The sequence below is a fragment of the Eubalaena glacialis genome, chromosome 15, assembly GCF_028564815.1.
Source record: "Eubalaena glacialis isolate mEubGla1 chromosome 15, mEubGla1.1.hap2.+ XY, whole genome shotgun sequence".
Classification (NCBI taxonomy): domain Eukaryota; kingdom Metazoa; phylum Chordata; class Mammalia; order Artiodactyla; family Balaenidae; genus Eubalaena; species Eubalaena glacialis.
In genome coordinates, this window is record NC_083730.1 from 66,697,771 (window position 1) to 66,719,269 (window position 21,499).

The 21,499-nt window shown below is 61.8% G+C and overlaps 1 protein-coding gene across 1 annotated transcript; it reads right to left on the reverse strand.

Annotated features, from left to right (window-relative positions):
- Positions 1-9,317: 9,317 nt before the first annotated feature.
- Positions 9,318-20,887, reverse strand: SCARF2 (scavenger receptor class F member 2). Its single transcript, XM_061170067.1, has 11 exons — positions 20,724-20,887; positions 15,864-15,922; positions 15,660-15,761; positions 14,932-15,451; positions 14,612-14,830; positions 14,352-14,480; positions 13,644-13,747; positions 13,454-13,571; positions 13,067-13,182; positions 11,817-11,969; positions 9,318-11,037 (listed from the first exon to the last, which is right to left on the reverse strand). Exons 1-11 carry the CDS (start codon positions 20,885-20,887, stop codon positions 10,115-10,117), a joined length of 2,607 nt encoding a protein of 868 aa, XP_061026050.1. The 3' UTR covers positions 9,318-10,114.
- Between the last annotated feature and the right edge of the window lie 612 nt (positions 20,888-21,499).

Sequence of the window (21,499 nt, forward strand, 5' to 3'; positions counted from 1 at the left end):
AGTGGGGATGGGGGCTGGGACGGAACCCACAAGGACCCCCTAATATACGCACCAGATGTTACCGATTTCTAGGTGATGGGTTAGGACTGACTGTTCATGTTCTGAATTATTAAAACGACAGACACATTACTTTTGATATCAGTACAAAAAGCAATTTCCACTGTGAACGAGAAACTACAGGGTCCATAGTTCTTCCCGCGGCACTGCTCTGGGGTGACACTGTTTTCTTTCCTATCCAATGTCATGATGACAGACACAGGAGGGGGTGGGGGGCACCAGCCAGGCCACCTCCACGGGCTCCTGGACATTTCGCCTGCAGGCAGGTTGTGGCAGAGCCTGAAGAGGACGGGAGGGCAGCAGGCCCACCCCAGCAGTGGAGGACACCTTCCCAAGTCCAGCGGTCATGGCATCTGGGTGCTAGTCAGGGTCAGGGTCATGGTCAGGACAAGGCTCCGAGAGACCCAAATTAGGGTTGGGGTTCAGGATGGGCTGGGAGTGGGGAATTGGGGCCAGGGTTCGGGTGATTAGGGGTGAGCAGCAGCCACCAGGTGTGTGCAGAGCCGGCAGGGGGGCCCAGCCGATCCCCAAGTCCTGCGGCCCCCCTTGTGACTAGACTGAGGCCCGTGGATATGCAGCCCCATCTCACGTCTCCCATAGGTTAAAGCAAATTCGGGGCCAGGATCATTTGGTCACAAAGGCCAACTAGTGCCCTTTTCAAAGGAGAAAAGCACTCAGGACAACGTCCAGGAGAGACCAGGCACTGGCTCCCAGGCGTCCCCCTCCCCCACGGAGCCCCACTTAATTCTCAGCAACTACGTGTGACTGGGAGCAAAGGGCTGCCCACCAGGGAAGCCCCCCGGCCTCAGTTTTTACTGGGGGTCAGTCACATGGGCTGCAGCACCCATGCCACTGACCTCCGTCTTTCAGACTCCAGGCCCCAAACCCGCACACCAGAGCAAAACACGTGTTCACAATAAATCACATTCTAAGGATAAACGTGTCTAACTGGTCCAAGGCCCAAGGCCTCAGGCTCGTACTGACAGTATTGCCTGGAGCTTCCTGGAGGAGGGGGCCCGCAGCCTGCGTACCTCCTATGGGATATAGGACACGCTGAAGGACCTATAGAGGATACAGCGTACCTCTGAGTTATATTGTGAGAGTGCACACACATGCACACACACACACACCCCTCTGCAAGGGAGAAAGAGAATCTGGAACACAGGCCTGAGATTTGGTTCGGTCAGAATTTCAAAATTTAATACACAGTTAAGGATTTGGACCACAAAAAAGGCACTAAGTAGCTTTTGCCCCTGCTTATACTGGCTCTGGATTCACTTTAATTGGCCAGCATATCTCAGTGCCCTCAAACTGGGCCCCCAAACGAATAATCTATTCCACAAGACGCACCAGCCTCTCAGGAATGGCCACGCCCCATCCACCCTCACAGCATCGCATTCCTGGGCATGACCTCCGCCCTCCCCTCGCTCCGCCATCTGTGGCTTGGACAGTGGCCTGCCCTCACTCAGTGGCTACTTTAGGGGAGGGAGGCCAATTATTAAACAACCTGGCAGGGTTCAAGGGCTTTACACTGTGCTGAGCGCTCCCGGGGGGGGGCGTCCAGTCAACCTTTATTTATGAAAACATGCATCTAGCCAGGTTTGGCCCCCAGGCTGTAGATTGCCAATTCCCCCTCTGGATCGTGGTACAGAGTTGAGGTAGAGAACGAAAAGTATGGCAGATGCAGTGGAATGGGGACCGGCCCCAAGGATGCCTGGGAAGAAGGGCTCTCGGCACACATGTGGCATCATTTCTCAGAGAAGCGCCTACAGATTCCAAGGCTGCACAGCATCCTTTGCTGAGGAACCACTACTCTTATCGAGGCCCTAGGTGACCTGCAATTATTGAGGAGCATCCCAAGACCTGGTCCTCTCATCCCAAAGCACCAAACCCTCCCACCAAGGAAAGCCCCCAGTTCAGAATGTCCATGGCTGCCCCCACCTGGTCTCGGCATATTGCGACCTGGGCTTCCCCAGGGGTCAGAGCTCGGAAGGAAAAATGCACCTTACTTTTCCAGGGTCTGGCTCCCGCTCCTCTGGGACCGCCCATTATCAAGATAGAAGCCCTAACTGGAATAAAATTGAAACTTTGCAGGACTTCCCTGGTGGCGCAGTGGTTAAGACTCCCCACTCTCAATGCAGGGGACCCCGGTTCAATCCCTGGGCGGGGAACTAGGTCCCGCATGCGTGCCACAACTAAGAGTTCACATGCTGCAACTGAGGAGCCCACGTGCTGCAACTAAGACCCGGTGCAACCAAATAAATAAATATTAAAACAAAAGCAGGGACTTCCCTGGTGGTGCAGTGGCTAAGAATCCACCTGCCAATGCAGGGGACACAGGTTCGAGCCCTGGTCAGGGAAGATCCCACATGCCATGGAGCAACTAAGCCCGTGAGCCACAACTACTGAGCCCACGTACCACAACTACTGAAGCCTGCACGCCTAGAGCCCATGCTCCGCAATAAGAGAAGCCACTGCAATGAGAAGTTCACGCACCACAACGAAGAGTAGCCCCCACTCACCGCAACTAGAGAAAGCCCGCGCGCAGCAATGAAGACCCAACGCAGCCAAAAATAAATAAATAAATTAATTAATTAATTTTAAAAAAAGGAAAAACAAAAAACTTTGTCCCTTACTTCTGGTCTTGCCAAATCAGACCCTGAGGACTTGCTGAGCCATTAAAATTGTTAATATGGCCCAAAATACGTTAAAACTGGGACTTGAAGGAGGAGACCCATTACACAAGATGCATTAAGAGAAGGGGTGATTATCCCCCTCTTTCTCTAACTATCAGTCCAAACTGGCCTGGTTTTCAACCCAGAAAGGACAAATGGCACCTCGTGGTGAACTGCTGTGACCTTAACCAGTGGTCAGTTAAGGCCTGTCCCAGCACAGCCGAAGTGGCACCGGCAGGCAGTGCTCCACTGGCCAGAATTCTGTTGTTACCATTTGGCTAATATATTCTATACAGGCCTTATTCCAGCAACCTCCAGCCTCTACTCACAGTCACGTTTGTTTAATAGATATATATATACTAATTGTGATAAAATACAGGTAACATCAGTCTTAACTGGGTTGTTTTTCTCTCTCTCTTTTTTTTTTTTGGCCACGTGGCTTAGTTCCCTGAACAAGGATCAGCCCGGGGCCCCTGCAGTGGAAGTGTGGAGCCCTAACCACTGGACCACCAGGGAAGTCCCAATTAAAACTGTTTTTTTTCCTCTTGTTTTTAATTTTAAAAAGTTTTTTTAATTTTATTTATTTGGTTGCGCCAGGTGTTCGTTGCAGCAGTCGGACTCCTTAGCTGCGACCCTCGGCCTCCTTAGTTGTGGCATGCGAACTCTTAGCTGGCTGGCATGCATGGGGGATCCAGTTCCCCAACCAAGGATCGAACCTGGGCCCCCTGCATTGGGAACCCGGGGTCTTAACCACTGCGCCACTAGGGAAGTCCCTTAGCTTTTTTTTTTAAGTGTACGATAATTCCGCACTTGACTGTCCAGGGGCAGCACACTACCCCCTGTGCCCGCGGAACCTGGAGGGCAGAGCCAGTGGATGCTTGGGCACAGAGCAAGGAGCGGTGGGCTGTGGTCCCAGCTGAGGTCCGGGCCTGTGCCCGTGGATCAGGTCACCGCGACGTCTAGGGTGACATAACACCCACGTTGTGCGATGCTGTCACCGGCCTCTGGCTCCTCCCCTGGCCCTGTTTGCTTTACGGGACTCTCTGGGCCTGGGACCCGCATCCCTGGGCTGCCCTGGGGACCGGGGACAGCAGGTGCTGCGCGGCCGCCCGCTAGATGGCGCCACCGTCCCGCTCCGCTTCGCGGGAGCTCTTCCCCGAGTGGACGGTAGTCCGCGGGGGCTCCACCGCTCGGAAAGTAGCACAGCTACTCTGAAAGCCCCCTGCCCGGCCCCTCCCACCAGCACACTGCCTCTGGAAATGCATGTCAGACCGTTAGGAAAAAGAAACTGGAAGCAGCGGAGACCTCCTGCAGGAGGTGAATGATGAATAATCTGTACATCCAGAGCACGGAAAAGCTTTCGGCGCAGAAAAAAATGGTTGTCAAGCCGTGAGCACACGTGGAGGAAACTTTTTTTTTTTATAAACTTATTTATTTATTTACGGCTGCGTTGGGTCTTCGTTGCTGCACGTGGGCTTTCTCTAGTTGCGGAGAGCCGGGGCTGCTCTTCGTTGGGGTGCACGGGCTTCTCACTGCGGTGGCTTCTCTTGTTGCGGAGCACGGGCTCTAGGTGCACGGGCTTCAGTAGTTGTGGCTCGCGGGCTCTAGAGCGCAGGCTCAGTAGTTGTGGCCCACGGGCTTAGTTGCTCTGCATGCCGCAGAGCAACTAAGCCCGTGGGCCACAACTACTGAGCCTGCGCTCTAGAGCTCGCGAGCCACAACTACTGAAGCCTGCGTGCCCAGAGCCCGTGCTCCGCAACAAGAGAAGCCACCGCAGTGAGAAGCCCGTGCACCCGAACGAAGAGCAGCCCCCACTCGCCGCAAGCAGAGAAAAGCCCGTGCAGAGCAACAAAGACCCAAAACAACCAAAAATAAAATAAATAAATTTTAAAAAAGTAAATCAAGGTGGGAAGGAAAAACTCTGAAAAACTGGTTAAGAAAATATGAAGTCTGTTATGGTTTAGTGAAAACTGAAGGATTGAAGGCCATGCTTTGTCTTTCTGTTAAACCATATTCTACCACTTAGCTTTGACCTTGGTCCTGGAAGGTCAAAAAGCTGAACACCTGATTCAACCTCATCCTGGCATCCTTGCATTCCTGACCGACTACAGGCTCCATGATTGCAAATTACGAAGTCTCATCGGGTGAGCCCTGTCAATCATACGCTTAGGCATATCAGGTAGCGTTTTTGTTAATACCTGAATATTCACTTTCACTAATTGGGGAACATTAAGAATTTAATTTGAAGTGGGGGGTAAGCACTGGAATGTCTCACATGGGGACGTATACAACAGGCACCTTAGGGGTGACGGATCCCAGCAGTGGACTCACTGTTGCCCACTCCACCCCCTGAAGTCACTATCCAACCACAGACATGTATTTCCATGTATTTACTGGACCAAGGGCTACCTCAGGTCCAGTATTCAGCCCAAGGTCATTATCCACCCAGTGAGGCCCTTGACCTCCCTCAAACCAACTATTTGTTTCCTTTTTTTCTTTTTGGTGTGTTAAAATACACATAACATAATCTTTACCATCGTAACCATTTTTAAGTGTACAGTTCAGGAGCTTTAAGTACATTCACAGTGTTGTGCTGCCATCACCACCAACCATCGTGATAACCTTTTCATCTTGTAAAACTGAAACTCTGTCCCCATTAAACACTAACTCCCCATCCCCCTCCCCCAGCCCCTGGCACCCATCATTCCACTTTCTGTCTCTGTGAATTTGACTATTCTAAATACCTCATGTAAGTGGAATCATACAGTATTTGTTCTTTTGTGATGGGCTGATTTCATTTAGCATGATGTCTTCAAGGTTCATCCTTGTTGTATCATGTGTCAGAATTGCCTTCCTTTTTAAGGCTGAATAATATTCCATTGTAGGGATGGACCACATTTTGCTATCCATTCATCTTTAGACGGACACTTGGGTTGCTTCCACATCTTCGCTATTGTGAAACTAACTAACTTCTTAACTAAACCAGGTGACCTCAGCCCTGTAGCTGGACTCATCCAATGATGACCTCACTCAACACGACTGTCCCCAATGAGGACCCCACGGTGCCTGCCCCACTGGACCCCATCTGATATCTCCTCCACCCAGACTCCCTCATGTTCCCACTTTCCCTCCTCTTTGTCCTCCGCAGGGGCCCCAACCTCTGCAGACACCCTCACCTGTCTTTGGACTCTCACTCTCTGCTCCCAGACCTTTGCTCTCCTATCCCCACCCCCTTCACCACTGCCCTCTTGTGGGGGGCACCACCAAGCATCTGGATGAGCATCCCCAAAGGTACCAACTGCTAGGTGTGTCACAGGCATCCCTGTTCCTGTCACAGCCTCTCCGGTGGCCTTAAGGAACCCTTCGTGTCTACATGGCTCTTTCCATCTATCACCACCTCAAACCATCTTCCCAGCGGGTACTAACTCTTAATTGATTTAAGCTCAAAACAGACAAATAGGCGAACAGAAAAGACTAACAGACACAAGACCAAATGGTCAGACCATGAACCCAAAAGAATCCAGTACCAGAAATCAACAAATCCTCAAAAAGGATCAAACTCAAATTCTTACCATGCTCCCAACAGACAAGAGCCTAGAGCACAGGACCTTGGGGCTGCTGGGGGCCAGGGCACGTCAGGAGGGTGCTACCTGGAGCAAGTGCCCAGGACCTGAAGACAAGGGTCTGGGTGGCAGAACTGTGGGGGGAGATGATCAGGGGAAGATTTTATTCCGGCTACAGCAACCGGAGGAAGGTTCACTAACAAGGAACATCACAAGGAGAGGCAGCGGCTGGGGTTTTTTAGAGGCAGGTGATCAAGGGAGTCACGAGGAAGAATGAGGGGGTCTGGCACGTGAGAGGGCAACATGGCCTTTCAGGGTTGGCCTGTTCTGGGCTTGCAGCAGGGTGCAATCTCGGGCATGGGGCTCAGATAAATTCAGTATCGTCGTCCTGTCTCGGTTCTCCTGCGTGTGTGGTGGACTGAGTGAGTGCTCTTGGTGCTGCTATGGGTCTGGCTGTGTGTGTGTCCGCGTGTGTGTGTTGCAGGGTCTGAGTCTCTCCCGACGCTTCTGTAAGTTGGGGGGTGTGTTTTGCGTTGCAGGGTTATGTCCGTCTCGGTGCCCCGAGCTTGGTGGTATCGTGTGTGCTGCTGAGTTTTTTTTGTTTTTTTTTTTTGCGGTGCAGCCTGTGGGATCTTAGTTCTCCAACCAGGGATCAAACCCGTGCCCCCTGCAGTGGGAGCTCGGAGTCTTAACCACTGGACCGCCAGGGATGTCCCTGCTGAGTCTTCTCTGTCTGTGTGTGTCTCGCAGGGTGAGTGTGCTTCCCTGTACACGCATGTTTGCTTCAGCGTGTGTGTCTCTCCTGGTGTTTCACTGGTTCTTCTGGTCCGTGTGTGCGGTGTGGCAGGGCTTCTGTCTCAGCGTTTCTGTGTGTTTGTGTTGGTGGGACTGTCCATTTCCGTCCGGGGGGGTGAGTGTACTGGTGGTGAGTATCTCTGTTTTTCTTTGGGTCTGGTTGTAGGTGTGGGTATGTTTCAGTGTGTGTGTCCGACTGTGCATCTGTGTGCATGCGTGTGTGTGTGTGTGTGTGTGTGTAGGTGTAGCTCTGCCTCTGTGTGATGTGTTCTCCGTCCCCGCCTGAAAGCCGGCAGGGCTCAGGCCTTCTCCAGTCCCACATTCCTCCCGCTCCTTTGTGCTCTGTGCTACAAAAAATATTTGCGTTTTCCACGACTCATAATTTTTCCTCCTCAATCGCTACCAGATGTGGGTCCTGTGGTCCTTGTCCCCATGGCAACGGAGGTTCCAGCAGCTGCGGTTCCCTTTTGTGGCGCCTGCCCTGGGAGCTGGCACTGCTGCAGGCCTATGGGGGTGGGGAGGGGGTCCCAGCAGCTCCCTCTCCAGGTGGCTACCGGATCATCCTGGGGGGTTTCTTGGGCCAGGTTCTGCCTGGTCTCCAGGCCACAGCATCTGGCCCCCAGGGTGGCAGGGCTGGCTGCCGGAAGTACGGGAGGTGCTCCTGCTCTGTGAGGCACCCACACAGAGGGCCTCCTGAAGCTCAGGGTCTTGGGTGCCTGGAGGCTCCCAGAGCAGGCAGCGGAGGGGCCCCAGGAAAGGCCTGGCCGATGCGACAGCTCTGGTCGCCCCACGGTGCTGATCCAGGCCAGGGAGCAGGCAAACTGGAGCAGGGGTTCGGGGGTTGGGGAGCGGCAGGGTGGCACATGGTGGGTGGGGGGTGCACGGCAAGACTGTGGCCCGAACCACCTCACTGCCTCCACCACCTTCCTCAGCCACTGCCCTACCCTTGCTGAGCCCAGCTGGGCAGCTGCCCCTCCTGGCTGACATTAAGCCTGTGTTCTCAGCCCCGGCAGCCAGCATGGCCTGGTGCCAGAAGGGATGAGGCTGGCCAGGCGCAGGGCCACGGCTGGGAGGGTGCCCAGCTGGCTCGAGGGAAGGTGCGTGCCCCGGGGACAGGGAGCCTGCCTTCCACGTGCTGCCTGAGCAGGCCAGATGCAGGGACTACGGCCACGGGAGCCACGCCGGATGTCCCGCCTGTGCCATGAGGCCATCTCCACTCAGGTGGCTCAGCCCCTGTACATGTCACTGATGTTTACCTCCACGTGGCATCTGGCCAGAGGGCAAGAGACTTGCCAGGTGAGATCCCTGAGCTGCCAGCACTGGTCAGACTCTGGTCGTGCTGGGGCCTGCGGGGCGGGGGTGGGGAGATGAATGGAGAATCTTGGCAGAATCTCCTGATCGAAAGAGCTGGCAGCAAAAGGTGAGGAAAAGGCCTGCTAGGCAGAGGCAGGGAGATGGGAGGAGCCCAGATGGACGAGGGACAGCGGACACCATAGAAAAGTGAGGCTTTGGAGCTCAGGAAGGTCACTTGTAAGGCCATCCTGAGGGCCAGAAGCAGTGAAGACATTAGGACAAATGGCCACAGAAAGAAGGCCAGGCCAGAGTGGGAGCAGGCTGAGGTTGGGCGGGGGAGCAGGGGAGTGGGGGGGACTGCCAGCAGGGCCAGCCAGGGCTCTGGGCCAGGCGGGCTCTCCCCCTCCCCCCACCTCTCGGGCCGGGAGAGTTTCCGGCTGAGGACAGGGAGCCCATTGAGATGGACAGTGGGGCTCTGTGCGGTGCCAGACTGTCTTGTTTGTGCCAGATGCGGCCCGGCTGGAGGCTGTGCCCGTGGCCCGCTGCCCCCTGGCCCCAGCCTCTGACCCACCCCAGCCACACCAAACAGCTCGAGGCCCCAAGTGTAACAGCAGTGGGCAGTGGGGAAGGTGCAGGGCAGAAGCAGCCCCACGCCCCGGCTCCTTCCTCGTAGCCAAGGGTGCCACTCTATCTGCTCCTACACACCCTTCATCCCAGGTTGCCAGTCCAGGATGGGGCGGGCCGAGGTGGGTGCCCAATAAACTTGATAAACAGGTGAAGGATGGGCAGATGGACATGACCCACTTCCAACGTGGTCCTGGGAGACCCACACCTGGGCTCCCAGGCTCCACTTGGGTCGAGGGGTCCTGGCGCAATTTCTTTTGGGGGAACATCCTTGTCAGAGGCCCAGCAGATAGGAAGCAGTCAGAGCACGGGGGGAAAAAAGGCACTTTATTAAGAAAGCTTTGGCCAAGCCCCTGCCGGGAGGAGCCCATCCTGGGGCACCCGGATGGGGTGGGAGCAGCCCTGCCGGGGGCCTATAAATACGTCTCCACAGGCCACTGGAGTTGCCCCTCGGATTCCCAGGCATGTGGGGTGGTGGGAGGCCATCAAAACCAGCTCGACAGCGGAGGGGCCAGGGCTGGGGAGGCTGGGGCTGGGAGAGCATGGGTGGGGCTGGGGTGGGTGGGGAGACAGCTAAGCCTCCTGAGGAGCAGAGACCAGCCCTCCTCCCCAGGCTACGGTCAACCAGATGCCCTGGGGCTCGGCCAGTGGAAGTTGCCTCTGGCTAGGGTCACAGAAGGGAACCTCCAGCCAGAGGCGCCAGGCCCTGGCCAGAGAGAAGCTGCCAGGGTGGAAGTGCTTCTGGCCTCAGCCAGTGAGAAGGTGACCCAGCCAAGGCACTCTTGGCCAGTGAGAGGTGTTCTTTAGGCAGAGCCCTCCTGCCCTTGGCCTTTGAGACCCGGGCTGGTGGGAGCCCTCCACAGGCAGGCCATGGGAAGGGAGGGGCCAGCAAAGCGTCTCTCAGGCCTTAGCCACTGGGATGGGGCTTCCTGCCCGAGCGCGGGACCCCATCCTGGAGGGCCATTGGGCCTGAGCCAGTGAGACACAGCCTCCCGCCAGGCTGCTCTGGGCTGGGGCCCCCGCGGGAGACGCCGGGCGCGCACGGGACGCGGGGTGGCAAGCAGCGCTGCTAAGCCGGGGAGCTGCAGGCACGGCGGGGCCGCCCTACTACAGGGTGGGCGCGCCCACCCGGCCCGGCTCGCCAGCCACCTCCCGGCTCTTCTTGCGAGGCGGCTTCTGGATGGGGGTCTTCTTTCGGGGGGTGTCGGATCCGGGCGCGCCCGCTGCCGCCTTCTCGGGCCCTGGGGCCTCGGGCGCGGGGGGTGCGCGGGCCGGCGAGGCGGGAGGCACCGAGCGCTTGGCCTTCTGCGGCGGCGCCGGCTTCTCTCGGGGGCCCTGCGTGCCCACGGCCCCCTCGGCGCGGCCCAGGCTGCGAGTCTTGTCGCGCAGCTCGGCGGCCAGCATGGAGGCGGCCTCAGGTGCGCTGCGCGGGGGACCGCCAGCGTCCGTGGGCTCTGAGAGGCCCGGGCCACGGCCACGCGCCCGAGCCCGGGGCGGCGAGGGTGCGGCGAGGGCCGGCCCCTCCTCGGCCAGCCCCGGGGGCCGCGGCGTCGGGTCGCGGGCCCTGGGGCTGCAGGGCTCGTCCGGCCGCGCCGACGTGTCGCTGGGCGTCCGTTTCCTCTTGCTGGGGCTGGGAGCGGCCTCGGGGCCCGCGGGTGGCGGCGACGGCGCACGCGCGGCGGCGGCACCGTGCTTGCCGTGGATCCAGGACACCTTGGGCTTGGTGGCGGGGTCGGGCGGCGGCGGCTTCCTGCGCTCGGGCGATGGCGAAAGCGACAGGCCTCGGGCCTCGCCCCGGACCCGGGCCGGCCGGGCCTCGCGCCGGGCCACACGCGCATACAGCGCCCCACCGGGCCCGTCCCCGCTCGACGCCGACCGCTCGCTGTCGGAGGACGCGCGGAGGGGCGTGGCCTCCTCCGCGGGCGTAGTCACCGGTGCAGGGGACGAAGCCAGCGCCTCGGCAGGGGCAGGGGTAAGGGCAGGGGCTGGGGCGGTGGGGGCCTCCGCGTCCCGGCTCTCGGTTGCCGCCTCTGACAAGGGAAGAGCGGGGCGGTCACCTCCTCCGGAAAGAGCTTGGCCCTCCAGCCTCCAAGAGCAAACCCTCGCTGGCGCCCCACCTCCCCTCCTCTTCCCGCCCCAGCTGGCGCTCAGTCTCCGTGGCATCCAGACATGCCTGGCACATTCACTGCACTGACCACAAACTTAGCTCAGAGCCCCGGGGGCGGAGGGCTGGGGTAGTGGGGCTCATTCCTGGGCTGCAGCCCCAACTCGGCCTGGACTCGCACCCCTCCCCTACCACATCCCCAGCCTGGGGGGCCACCATCACCACATTTGACCCTCGATTCATAGTTCTTTAAGAGAAAGGCCTTCTAAGGCTCAGAGGTTAGTCACCTGCCCAAGGTCATTCACGGGGATGGTCTGGGGAAGAGAGAGGCCAGAAGCCCAGCTATTCAGGCTGCTTCTTGATGTTTGTGAGCCAAGGCTTCAGGTGAAAGTGTGTCCCCATATCCTGCAAACCCCATTTCCTGTCTCCTCTGCCACCTCCTCCCCAGGCCCGGAATTTTCTCTGCCTGGTCTCCCCAGAAGTGAACCTGGGCTGTGGCTACCTCCCCAGACCTTACCCCAGTCTGGTGCTGGGCAGCAAAGAAGCCCACTCTGCAACCTCAACTGTGTATCCACCCCCCAGTTAACAGCATCACTAGCCCTTCCTCCCCATGCTGCCTGTCCCTCAGAGCATAGATATTTCAGTTGGAACCTTTCACTGGGTCAGAGCGAGAGGGGTCCTCACGCCAAGCAGAGGGGTACTCACCCTCGTGGGGTACGCAGTATACAGGGCCTTCATCCGTGGTGTCAAAGGAGGAGAAGGAGGCCCGGGAGGACCATGATGGCGAGGGCTGCTCCAGCCCCGAGGGCGGCTCCAGGAAGCTGCAGTTGAGCGTGTTATCCAGGTCGTGATGGGCCACTGGGGAAGGAGGGAGGCATAGCTGCCAGGGGCCCCGCCTGCCCCAGCCAGTGCCCTTGCAAGCCCTCCTGCCACAAATGATGGAGGGACCCAAGCCAGCCCTACCCCAAGATAGTGGGTGGGACAGGCAATTCAACAGGCTAGTGTACGGCCAGGGAGCTGAGCGAGGTCGGGCCGAAAGTTGGGAAAAGAGAGAGCACCTGGCTGGGAGAGGCCATCAGGGCCTCCAAGCCACGCTTCAGACCCTGTCTTGCAGCAGTTTTTGAATGCAAATGTGCAGTGGTGAAGCCACCCTTTGGCTCAGCCATCTCAGCAGGCTGCACCCCTAGGCACGGCCTCCACAGACATAGACCCCACAACCGGGGAATCCCAGAGGCTGGCCAGCCTGTCCCCCTCTCACAAATGGGATGTGGGTTCCAGCCCCCACATCTGTGCCCATAGATCCCACTCTGCTGAGTGGGCCCAGGGGTTTTCTCAGCTGTCTGCATCTTTACCTCCCAGGAGACTTCATCTCCCCATCCCCCTCATCTTTGGAAACAAGTGGGAAAGACGCAGAGAGACTCCACCCCGGTGTGAGTCAGTGCAGGCAGGAGAGAAGCAGCACCGCCCCGCACCCAGCCCCGTCCTGAGGTAGGGTGGGGGCCGAGGGACCAGCCTGCCCACTTTCCAGGAAAGACCCAGGGCACAGCTGGGGATCCGGGCCAGGGGCGGGTCTTCCTGTGGCAGGGCATTCCCACTCACAGGTGCCCGCGTCCACCTGCGGCTCGCATCAGGACTGACAGTGTACTCACTCCCGCAGACTGCGGGGGCCTGACGGCCGCGGATGGCCAGTCCACACTGCTCCACCACACCACACATGCAGTCACAGTCACCGAGACAGGGCCCACACCTGCCCGCACACGTAGGACCCCTGCCTTCCTCCAGGGCACCCCTGAATCCACATTCCTTCTTTCCTCCCCCTGGTCGCACCTCCCTACACCCCCACATCGACACTCAAGGCCCCGCAGTTCCTACACCGACCCCGTCACACCCATTTCCCAGCAGCCTCCTGCGTCGGGGGGTGTTCCTCGGAGACTCCTTACCTACGTCATCCTTACCTACGACCTTGGGCAGCTTCTGCCTGCGGAGCGGGATCCGGGGCAGCTTCATGCTGATGCGGCTGAAGCGCCCGCATAGGCGCTGCGGCGCCTTCTTCCTCCCAAGCGAGAGCTCCCTGCGGGGGCGGGGTCTGAGCGAGGGGGCGGAGCCGCGCCTGTGCCAGAGGGGTGGGGCGAGCCCGTGGGAGCCCACCCACAGGGAGGGCGGGGCCTGAGTGGAGGGGCGGGGCCTAAGACCGGGAGAGGCCCACGGGAGCAGAACCTCAGGGGGGGCGGGGCCTGAGCTAACGAAGGGCGGGGCCCCCCAGGGCGGGGCCGGGAAGGGCGCGCCGTGCTGCAGACCCCGCGCGGCTGGAACTGGGGGAGGGAGGGACCTGGAAGCCTCACCCGCGCGCGGGGTCCTTGCCGCGGCAGGCGCAGCAGCAGCCGAGCAACGAGAGCAGCAGGCCGAGGAGCAGGGCGAGCAGTGCGCCCGCGCCCATCACGCCCTTTCGCTGGTTGGTCTCTGTGGGGGTCACAGGGTCAGCGAGGTGCCGGCAGCCCCCGCGCCCCCGCCGGGTCGCCCCCACCCACTCACCCAGGCGGCAGGCACCGGTGACCGGGTCGCACGAGTCCTCGTGGCAGCTGCAGGCCTGGGCGCAGTCCACGCCGTGGAGCCCGGGCGGGCAAGTCAGGTTACAGCTGCGGGGGCGCGAGGTCAGGGAGGGGCGTGGGGTCTGGGAGCGCCAAGCGGCCCTCGGTTACGCCTCCCGCCCTCGCCCCCGCGACCAGCCAGCCCCAGCCCCGGGTTCTCCATTCTCTGGGGACTGCAGCCGACCCCCACCTCCAGCACACCCTGAGCGATCAATGTTTTGGAAACAAATGTGTGCACTCCAGCGAGACGGAGTCTGGGGGACGGGTCGTGGACACTGGCCGCAGTGCCCATTGCTGGGGCTGACTCTTCTGTGGGGGAAAAAGGGGCTGCCAGACGAGACCCTTGGCTGTACGTGGAGGTCCCTGCTCATTCCACATCATCTCCGGGTCACCTCAGCCCTGCAGCCTTCAAGGAGCCCACTGGCCACAGGCTGACCTGGTCGCCAGATCCCGCTCGAGCGCCGGCTCCACCCCAGGGCAGGAAACTGCCCCAAAGAGCCTGTTGTCGCTCCCTAGCTGAAGTATGGGGGCCAAGGCTGAGGGGCCAAGCCTGGGTCCCGCCTGGTCGGCCAACGCAGCAGCACCTGGGGTCTGGCTGGAGCCCAGTGCCGGATACAGACCCCTCAAACCCCTTGGGTCCCCGGGCACTCACTGGGGCCCGTGGACGCCCGGGCTGCATAGGCAACGTCCCGACTGGAAGTCGCAGTGGCCGCTGCCGCAGTCGGCGCACACGAACGCGCAGTCCTCGCCGTAGGTGCCATTGCTGCACTTGGTCTCACACCTCGGAACGCGGGGAGGGGGCGTCAGCGGAAACAGGGCAAACGACCCTTAAGCCCACAGAGCCCTCCGCGGAGGGCAATCGGGGGAGGCCGGCTGGGGGCTGCGTGTCTGGGGCGGACACGGGTTGCTCACCGGTCACCGATCCAGCCCGCGTTGCAGCGCGTGCACTTGCCGGTGACGTGGTTGCAGGCGTGTCCGTCGCGACACGGCGGGCAGCGGTGGCCGCAGCCCTCGCCGTAGAAGCCGGTGGCGCACGGCTGGTCGCACTTGGTGCCATTCCAGCCGGGCTCGCACGTCAGGCAACGGCCCTCGGCCACCGTGCATGGCTGCTGGCCCTTGCACTGGCCGCATCTGGGGAAGGGGCGGGAGGCTAGGCGGGGTCCGGGCCGCCTCACCCCGGCTCCCTCGGCGCCTGCCCCTCCTCTCCCTCCCCGGCCGGGGCCCGCGCTTACCGGCGGCGGCAGCCCAGGCCGTAGAAGCCGGCAGGGCAAGGCTCGCGGCAGTACTTGCCCCGGTAACCGGGCTCGCACGCGCACGTGCCGTCCACCGGATGGCAGCGGCCGCGGAAGCACTGGCAATAGCGCTCGCAGCGCGCGCCGAACGTGCGCTCGCGGCACTGGCAGCGGCCGCTCTGTTGCTCGCACGGCGACGTGTTGCAGGCACACTGGTTGTTGCAGCTGCGGCCCCACCAGCCTGCGTGGCAGAGGCACGCGCCCGTCTGTGGGTCGCAGCGCGACGTGGCGCTGCAGTAGCACGCGCTGGCGCACTGTGGGCCCCACCAGCCAGGCTCGCAGCGACACGCGCCGCTCCGCGGGTGGCACGCGCCGTGCTGGCATTGGCACGCATGCTCGCAGCGTGCGCCCCAGCGCCGCGCGTGACATGTACACTGGCCCGTCACGTCCTCGCACTGCCCGTGTGGGTGGCAGACACACAGCTCCTTGCAGTCGGGACCCCAGAACTGGCGCGGGCACTCTGCAGAGCGAGCGGAGAGGGTGGGAGGCCCAGGTGCTCGAGAGGGGGCCCAGACCCAGCCTGAACCTGCCCGCGTCCAGCCCCCCGCCCCCGGGGACCCGCTCCTGACTCAGGCCCCGCCCACTCACAGGCCCCGCCTCCAGTTCAGGCCCCGCCCATCTCTGGGATCCTGCCCCACTGCCCCGTGCCCGCCACAATCCGCGCTCACTGGTGTCGCAGTTGGCACCGAAGTAGCCATGGCGGCAGCGGCACTCGCCCGGCCGCACGCACACCTCGTTCTCCGAGCACGTGGAGTTGCCTTCGCACACAGCTGCGGACGAGACGCGCCCAAGTTGTTGCGAGTTCAGCCCCCACACTAACCCTCCTCTCCGTGACCCCGCCCCCTGCCCAAGTCCCAGGGTGCCCTACTCACCGATCCCACACTCGTCCCCCTGCTGCCTCCAGCCAGCGCAGCAAGTGAGCTCCTGGGAGCTGCAGGCAGAGAGAGGGCGCCTGAGCTCGGGACCCACTCCTAGTCCTCGCTGGGTCCCCCAGCAACCTCCACCCTGCCCTAGGGAGGTGGTTAGCAAGGCCCTGCTGTGTGCCCGGCACTGCTGTAGGTTCGGGAGACTCGATGCGAATAAGACACAAATTCCAGCCCTCTAGAACGGACACTGGGAGGCGGCAGATGGCAGACCACCTCCAAGAACTTCCCAGTTCCCTCTACAAGGGGTCTCGCCACTCCTCCTGATCTGTGCCCTCTTCCCCCATCCACTAGGCCAGAGAAGAGACCACCCACATGTCCCAGAAGGGGCAGCAGTGAGGTGGGGGTGGGGCAAAGGTCCCTGGGCCTCCAGGACCTGCTCAGGCATAGAGGTCTAGGGCATCCCTGGGGGTGGGGGTCTGGCCAGATGGGTGTCAGGGATCCAGATATGACGTGACCTGGACAGTGCCAGGACTGGCTGGCCGGGTGGGCACATCTGGATGCCCAACTGGTGCACCAAAGCAGATAGGTAGCCTCTGAGCGAGGTGGACACAGCAAGGTGTCCACTTGGGGAGGGGCAAGGTACACCCAGGGAGTCCTCCATCTGAGTAAGGAGAGTAAAACTGAGGGCTGCAGAGCACCAGGGCGAGACTTGGGCTGGAGGAAGGCAACATTAGAATGTCCTCTCCGTGAAATTTCATAAAATCTTGTTTAATTTTATTTGGCTTTACATGGTACAGGAGGTAAAAAATTTGTGTCCCATATCAGGGTGGTGCAGCCGCCCAAGCCCTGGGCTGATGAGGTGTGTAGGCACAAAGGTTTGGAGGCCCTGCCCAAGTGAAGCCATGGCCACTGGTGAGGGCCTTGAGGGCTGAGGTGGGGTGTGCCCACACTGTGGGGCAAAGGAGGCTGAGAAGGAACAGACACTCAGGCTGCAGTTCTGCAGGGTCCCATTAGACCTAGAACTTCAGCCAAATGCAAAAGGCACACAGCCACCATTCACACTTCAGAGAAAAGGAGAGGGCCTCTTGGGAAGGATGTGAATCTAGAACCGGGATGTAGTGGTGGGAGGAGGTGGGAGGTGCCTGAGGACCCTGGGGTGGGGGTGGGATGGCCTGAGAAGGGAAAGGCTGCAGCTGCCCCATATCACACCCCTCAGAAGATGCCCCCCAACCGTTCCCAGCTCGAAATGATCACCACACCCTGGATGGGGCCCCCGGACTCCAAGGGAGCCCCCTCTCCCAGAAAGGGCTGGATTCTCCTTTGGGCCAAAGATATGGGACCTGGGGAACAGGACCCATAAAACCCCAAACTTCAAGGAATGGGCCAGCTTATTTTCCACAAATAAAACTGGAAACCAGAGACAGGAACACTAAGCAGGCCTGGATTTTCTGGCCCCCATTGTCCCCACCCACCCAGCCCTGTCCTGGGGCTCCAAGATGGCCATCTGTAGGGAGACCCAGGTCCGAGGGCCCATCACCCTCCTGCCTCTTCTGCCAGTCTGAACCCAGGTCTCTGGATGGAGAGCCTCTGTAGAGGTCCCTCCTGCAGGCAGCCTCACCAGATGGCCTGCTGGGATGGCCCAGGAACACTGACCACCTTCCATCCTAGACGACCTGGCTGCATGGCTCTGTAATCGGGTTGGGAGCCTGGTTTTAGGGCCACACTAAGGTGGATTGGATGCCTGGGTCTGCCACTTGCTGTGTGACCTTGGGCACAGAACTTTACCTCTCTGAGCTCCAGCTGCTAAATCTGTAGAATGGGGCCCATAGGTTTGGCAGGAGGATTAAGAGAGTCAAGATGTGTCCAGCACAAACTATGAGCTCAGCCGAGGCTGTGCTGTGAGCTCCAGCCCATGCTGAGCAGGCTCTAGGAAGTCCCTGAGTTCACCTGGTCCCCCCAGCATGGCTGGTGCCCAGGCCCCACCCAACAGAGCTAACAAGCCTGCTCCCCGGCAGGACAGAGCCCACGTGGAGGATGAGTCTGTGGGACTTCTCCTTCTGGGACGGGCTGGCAGAAAAGGCCAGGCTAGGTTGGCAGGCCCATTTTCCCAGATCTTATGAAAGTGAGATGACAAGAAAGATGGCCCAGTGCAGGGGTAGCTCCTACACTAGGGCAGGACCCTGGGGTGTCAATCCAGGCTGCTCAGCAAGCAGGCTGTGCTGCAGGCTGCCCCCTCAGCAGTAATAGATCACTGTTACTGCAAATGAAGCTGCGGTGATTTAAAATTTCATCTTGAACCTGCCCAAGCCACCTCGGCAAAGCTCCCCAAGAGCACTGCCTGCTCACTGTGCCAGTGTCTGTTCCGTTCTCTCCCGTCCAGACAGGAAGCTCCTCTGCCTCCACGCCCCCTGGGACTCCATGCCTGCCCCACTCTCCTCCTTCCCCCCTGGGCACCCCTCCCCTGGTTTCTGCCCCACCCCCTGCCTCCCTCCCCTGCTCTGTCCACTCTAGCTCCCTGGGGAAGCTCCCTAGGTCCCATCGAGACACTGACAATGCTTCAGAGGCCTCGAGGGGGGCCCTCCTCCCGACTAGCGCCCCCCACCCCGAGTCTTCTCCATCTCCGGGTAAAGACTGTCCTTCCAGGCTGGGAGGTTGGGAGGGGACTCTGCTCTCTCCCAGAGTGGATCAATTGAGAAACATGCCAGCTCTACCTTCCAAACTGGATGTAGGATGGGACAGGCCACTTGTCCCCCGCCCAACCTTGTGAGAGCCACCCTCACCCTCCCTGGTTCTCTCCCACCTTCTGCCCTCCTGCTCCACTTCATCTGCCACCTGACAGCCAACCCAGGTCACATCCTGCCCCTCTTCTGTGCAAAGCCCACGGGGGTTCCCATCGCCCTGTGGCCTCTCCTCCACCATCCCCGTCCCAGCCCCCAGGGCTCCTTCCTGTGCTTCCAACAGGCCCTCTGCACTCAGGGCCCTGCCCCAGACGCCACCCTGCTCTGCCTCCTCTCCCACGGGCCTCTCTCACTCATCACTTCCCACTGGGTCTCCCCCCAACTGAACACCTCCTCCCCAGCCCTTGCCAGATGTCAGATGATTTGCTGTGTCTCCTCCACACAGGAGAGCTGTATCCCTGCACCAACAAGAAGCCTGCACACAGTAAGTGTATGGGATTTTACTGACTGAGAGCTGCTCCCTGCCCTAGTCCTCCTGACTCCGGGGGGAGGGAACGCTAGTGGGAGCCTGGCAAGGCCCAGCCTTGGGAAGGTAATGAAGAGATGGTCCAGACCCTGGGGGGGATGGGGGAGTGCCGTCTTTCCCATTAACCAGCTCCACACAGGATCACAGTCATTCCTCCTCTACCACCACCAACCCCACTGGACAGGAGTATGGACTGGCCCAGAAAGGTTAAGCGTTGTGCCCGGGGCCACTCAGATGGGGAGAGGTGGCACCAGGATCTGAAACCCAACCCAGGCTCTTGGCTACTGGAACAGGCCGCGTGATGGGACATCTCGGGGAGAGGCGGAGTGGAGCAGGCTCCGGACAGCTCTGGCCTGCCATCGGATTCCCCCCGCACCCGCCGGCACGGACCCCCACAGGAAAGGAGGGCCGTGGCGGAGGGACAGGGCCGGCGACGATCGCGCCCTCCCCCTCTCCAGGCGGCCCCGCCCGCCACAGCCGCTGCATTCCTGGGGCCGGGGAGGCCCGGGAGGCCCGGGAGGCGGCGGCGGCGGCGTCGATGTGAAGCAGATGGCGGGCCAGGCCGGCCCCCGCCCCAGAGGCGGGGCTCGCAGCGGGGAGGGGTCTGCGCGCCTCGGGATCCGAGCTCGGAAACCCCGCGCGGCCCCTCACAGCCTCTTGTCTGCCGCGACCGCCTGCCCCCAGACGCGGCCTCCCTGGGCCCTGCGGCCCAGGGCGCCCCCACCGCACCCGCCAGGAGCCCGTGATGCTTCTCCAGCTTCCCGCCTGCCTGGCGCCCCCCGCCCGCGCCAAGGCACCCCCTCACGCCGGCTCCTCGCCCCGGCGCGGAGATGCCCTTGACCTCGCAGTGGCGTCTGACAGACCGACCGGGTCCTCCGACTCCTGCGCCCACTCCTGGGTCCTGGCCTGCGCTCTTCGCCCTCCGCGCAAGGTCCTGGGCCCGGCGCCCTCCGGCAGGGCCTGTCCCCTCCTGTCCCACACTGGCTTCCCCAGCCCGGCTCCTCGTGGCGCCCACCTCTGCGCCGCCCCTCTGCACCCCGTATCCCCACCCGGGAGTCCCCCATCCTCCCGATGCCGGCGCACGTCATTGTCCTTTCTATTCCCGCTTCTGGTCCACTCTGAGCTCAGGCTCCTCGACGCCCACCTCCATTACCACCCTCTTCCCACCCGCGCCCGCTCTTTCTAAGACACAAATCTGTCCTTCCGACTCGCCTGCCTCAAGACCTCCGCGGCTCCCTCTTCTCAGGAGCCTCGCTCCATCTCTCCTGGACGCTCACCCTCCCTCCATCACGGCTCGAGCCACACTCGTGTGCCTGGGCGCTTGCACATGCCATGCCATGGGCTTGGAATGCGCTTCCCGTCTTCTTGCGGCCTTCACAATCCGGCCCAAGGGTCCCTTTTCCTGGGTCTGAAATTTCGGACCCCGTGTGTCAGCCCTCCGGGCGTCCGCTGCCCTCCGCTCTACCCTCGCCCGCTTCTCGCCCGGGGTATCCTCGGACGCACCGTCGTGGCCCGGCGCCCGGGCTCGGCCTGGAGCGGAGCCGGCGTCGGCGAGGGCGGCCCGAGGGGCCCGCGCGTTTGGCTCAGGGAGGTCCTGGGCGTCCCCTCCCCCCGGCCCCGGGCGTCCCTCCGGCCCCCTCCCCCAGCCCGGCCGGCTCCTACCCGGGCGCGCGGCACACGTTGCGGCCGCGCGGGCTCAGCTCCTGGGGCGCCGCGGGGCCGGGCAGTAGCCAGAGCAGCAGCAGCAGCGGCGGCAGCGGCGGCGGCGGCCCCCCGGCTCCCCGGCGCCGCGCCGGCCCGGCCCCCTGGGGCCCTGCGCCCTCCATGCGGCGCGGGGCAGGCGCGGGGCGGGCGCGGGCGCGGTTGCGGCCGCAGCGAGAGCGGCCGGAAGCGGAGTGCGCGGCCGGGCGGGGGGCGGCAGGAGGGGCGCCGGGCCGGGCAGGAAATTCCACATCGGCTCCCTGATCCAGGGCCAGCCGCGGCCGGCCAGGCGGCAGCGCCCGCCCCGCGCGCCAGACCCCACCCTCCGGCCGCGCCACCGCCCCTCCGCGCGGCCCCCGCCCCCACGCGGCCGCGCGCAAACTTGGGGGTGAATTTGGAAGGGGCCCTCCCGAGGAATCACCGGTCGCCTTGCCTTTCCCTCCCTTCCCCAGACACCCACCAGAGAAGCGGCCCCTGCGCGCTCCCGGCGAGGCCAGGCCCGGGGCGGGAAGCCGGTGGGGGCCAGGCGCGACGCACGAAAGCCCCCTGGCCAGCGGCGCCTCGGAACCGCCAGGTCAAGGCTGCAAGCCGGCCTCTGCTCCCCCCGTGAGGCCCTTCTATGTCCGGCTGTGTGGTCAGCGCCTCCCGAGCGCCGGGCGCAATCAAAGCCTGCAGCGACTGCGGAGCCGGATGCTTGAGGCCTGTGAGTAGACTCGGTCTGGACCAGAGAGGCCTGG

Coding starts and splice junctions, on each gene's coding strand:
- SCARF2 (XM_061170067.1), bottom strand. CDS start 20,887: ATGGAGGGCGCAGGGCCCCAGGGGGCCGGGCCGGCGCGGCGCCGGGGA. Junction 15,762..15,863: donor GGGGGACGAGTGTGGGATCG/GTGAGTAGGGCA, acceptor TCTCGTCCGCAG/CTGTGTGCGAAGGCAACTCC. Junction 14,831..14,931: donor GGCCTGGGCTGCCGCCGCCG/GTAAGCGCGGGC, acceptor CCCCTTCCCCAG/ATGCGGCCAGTGCAAGGGCC.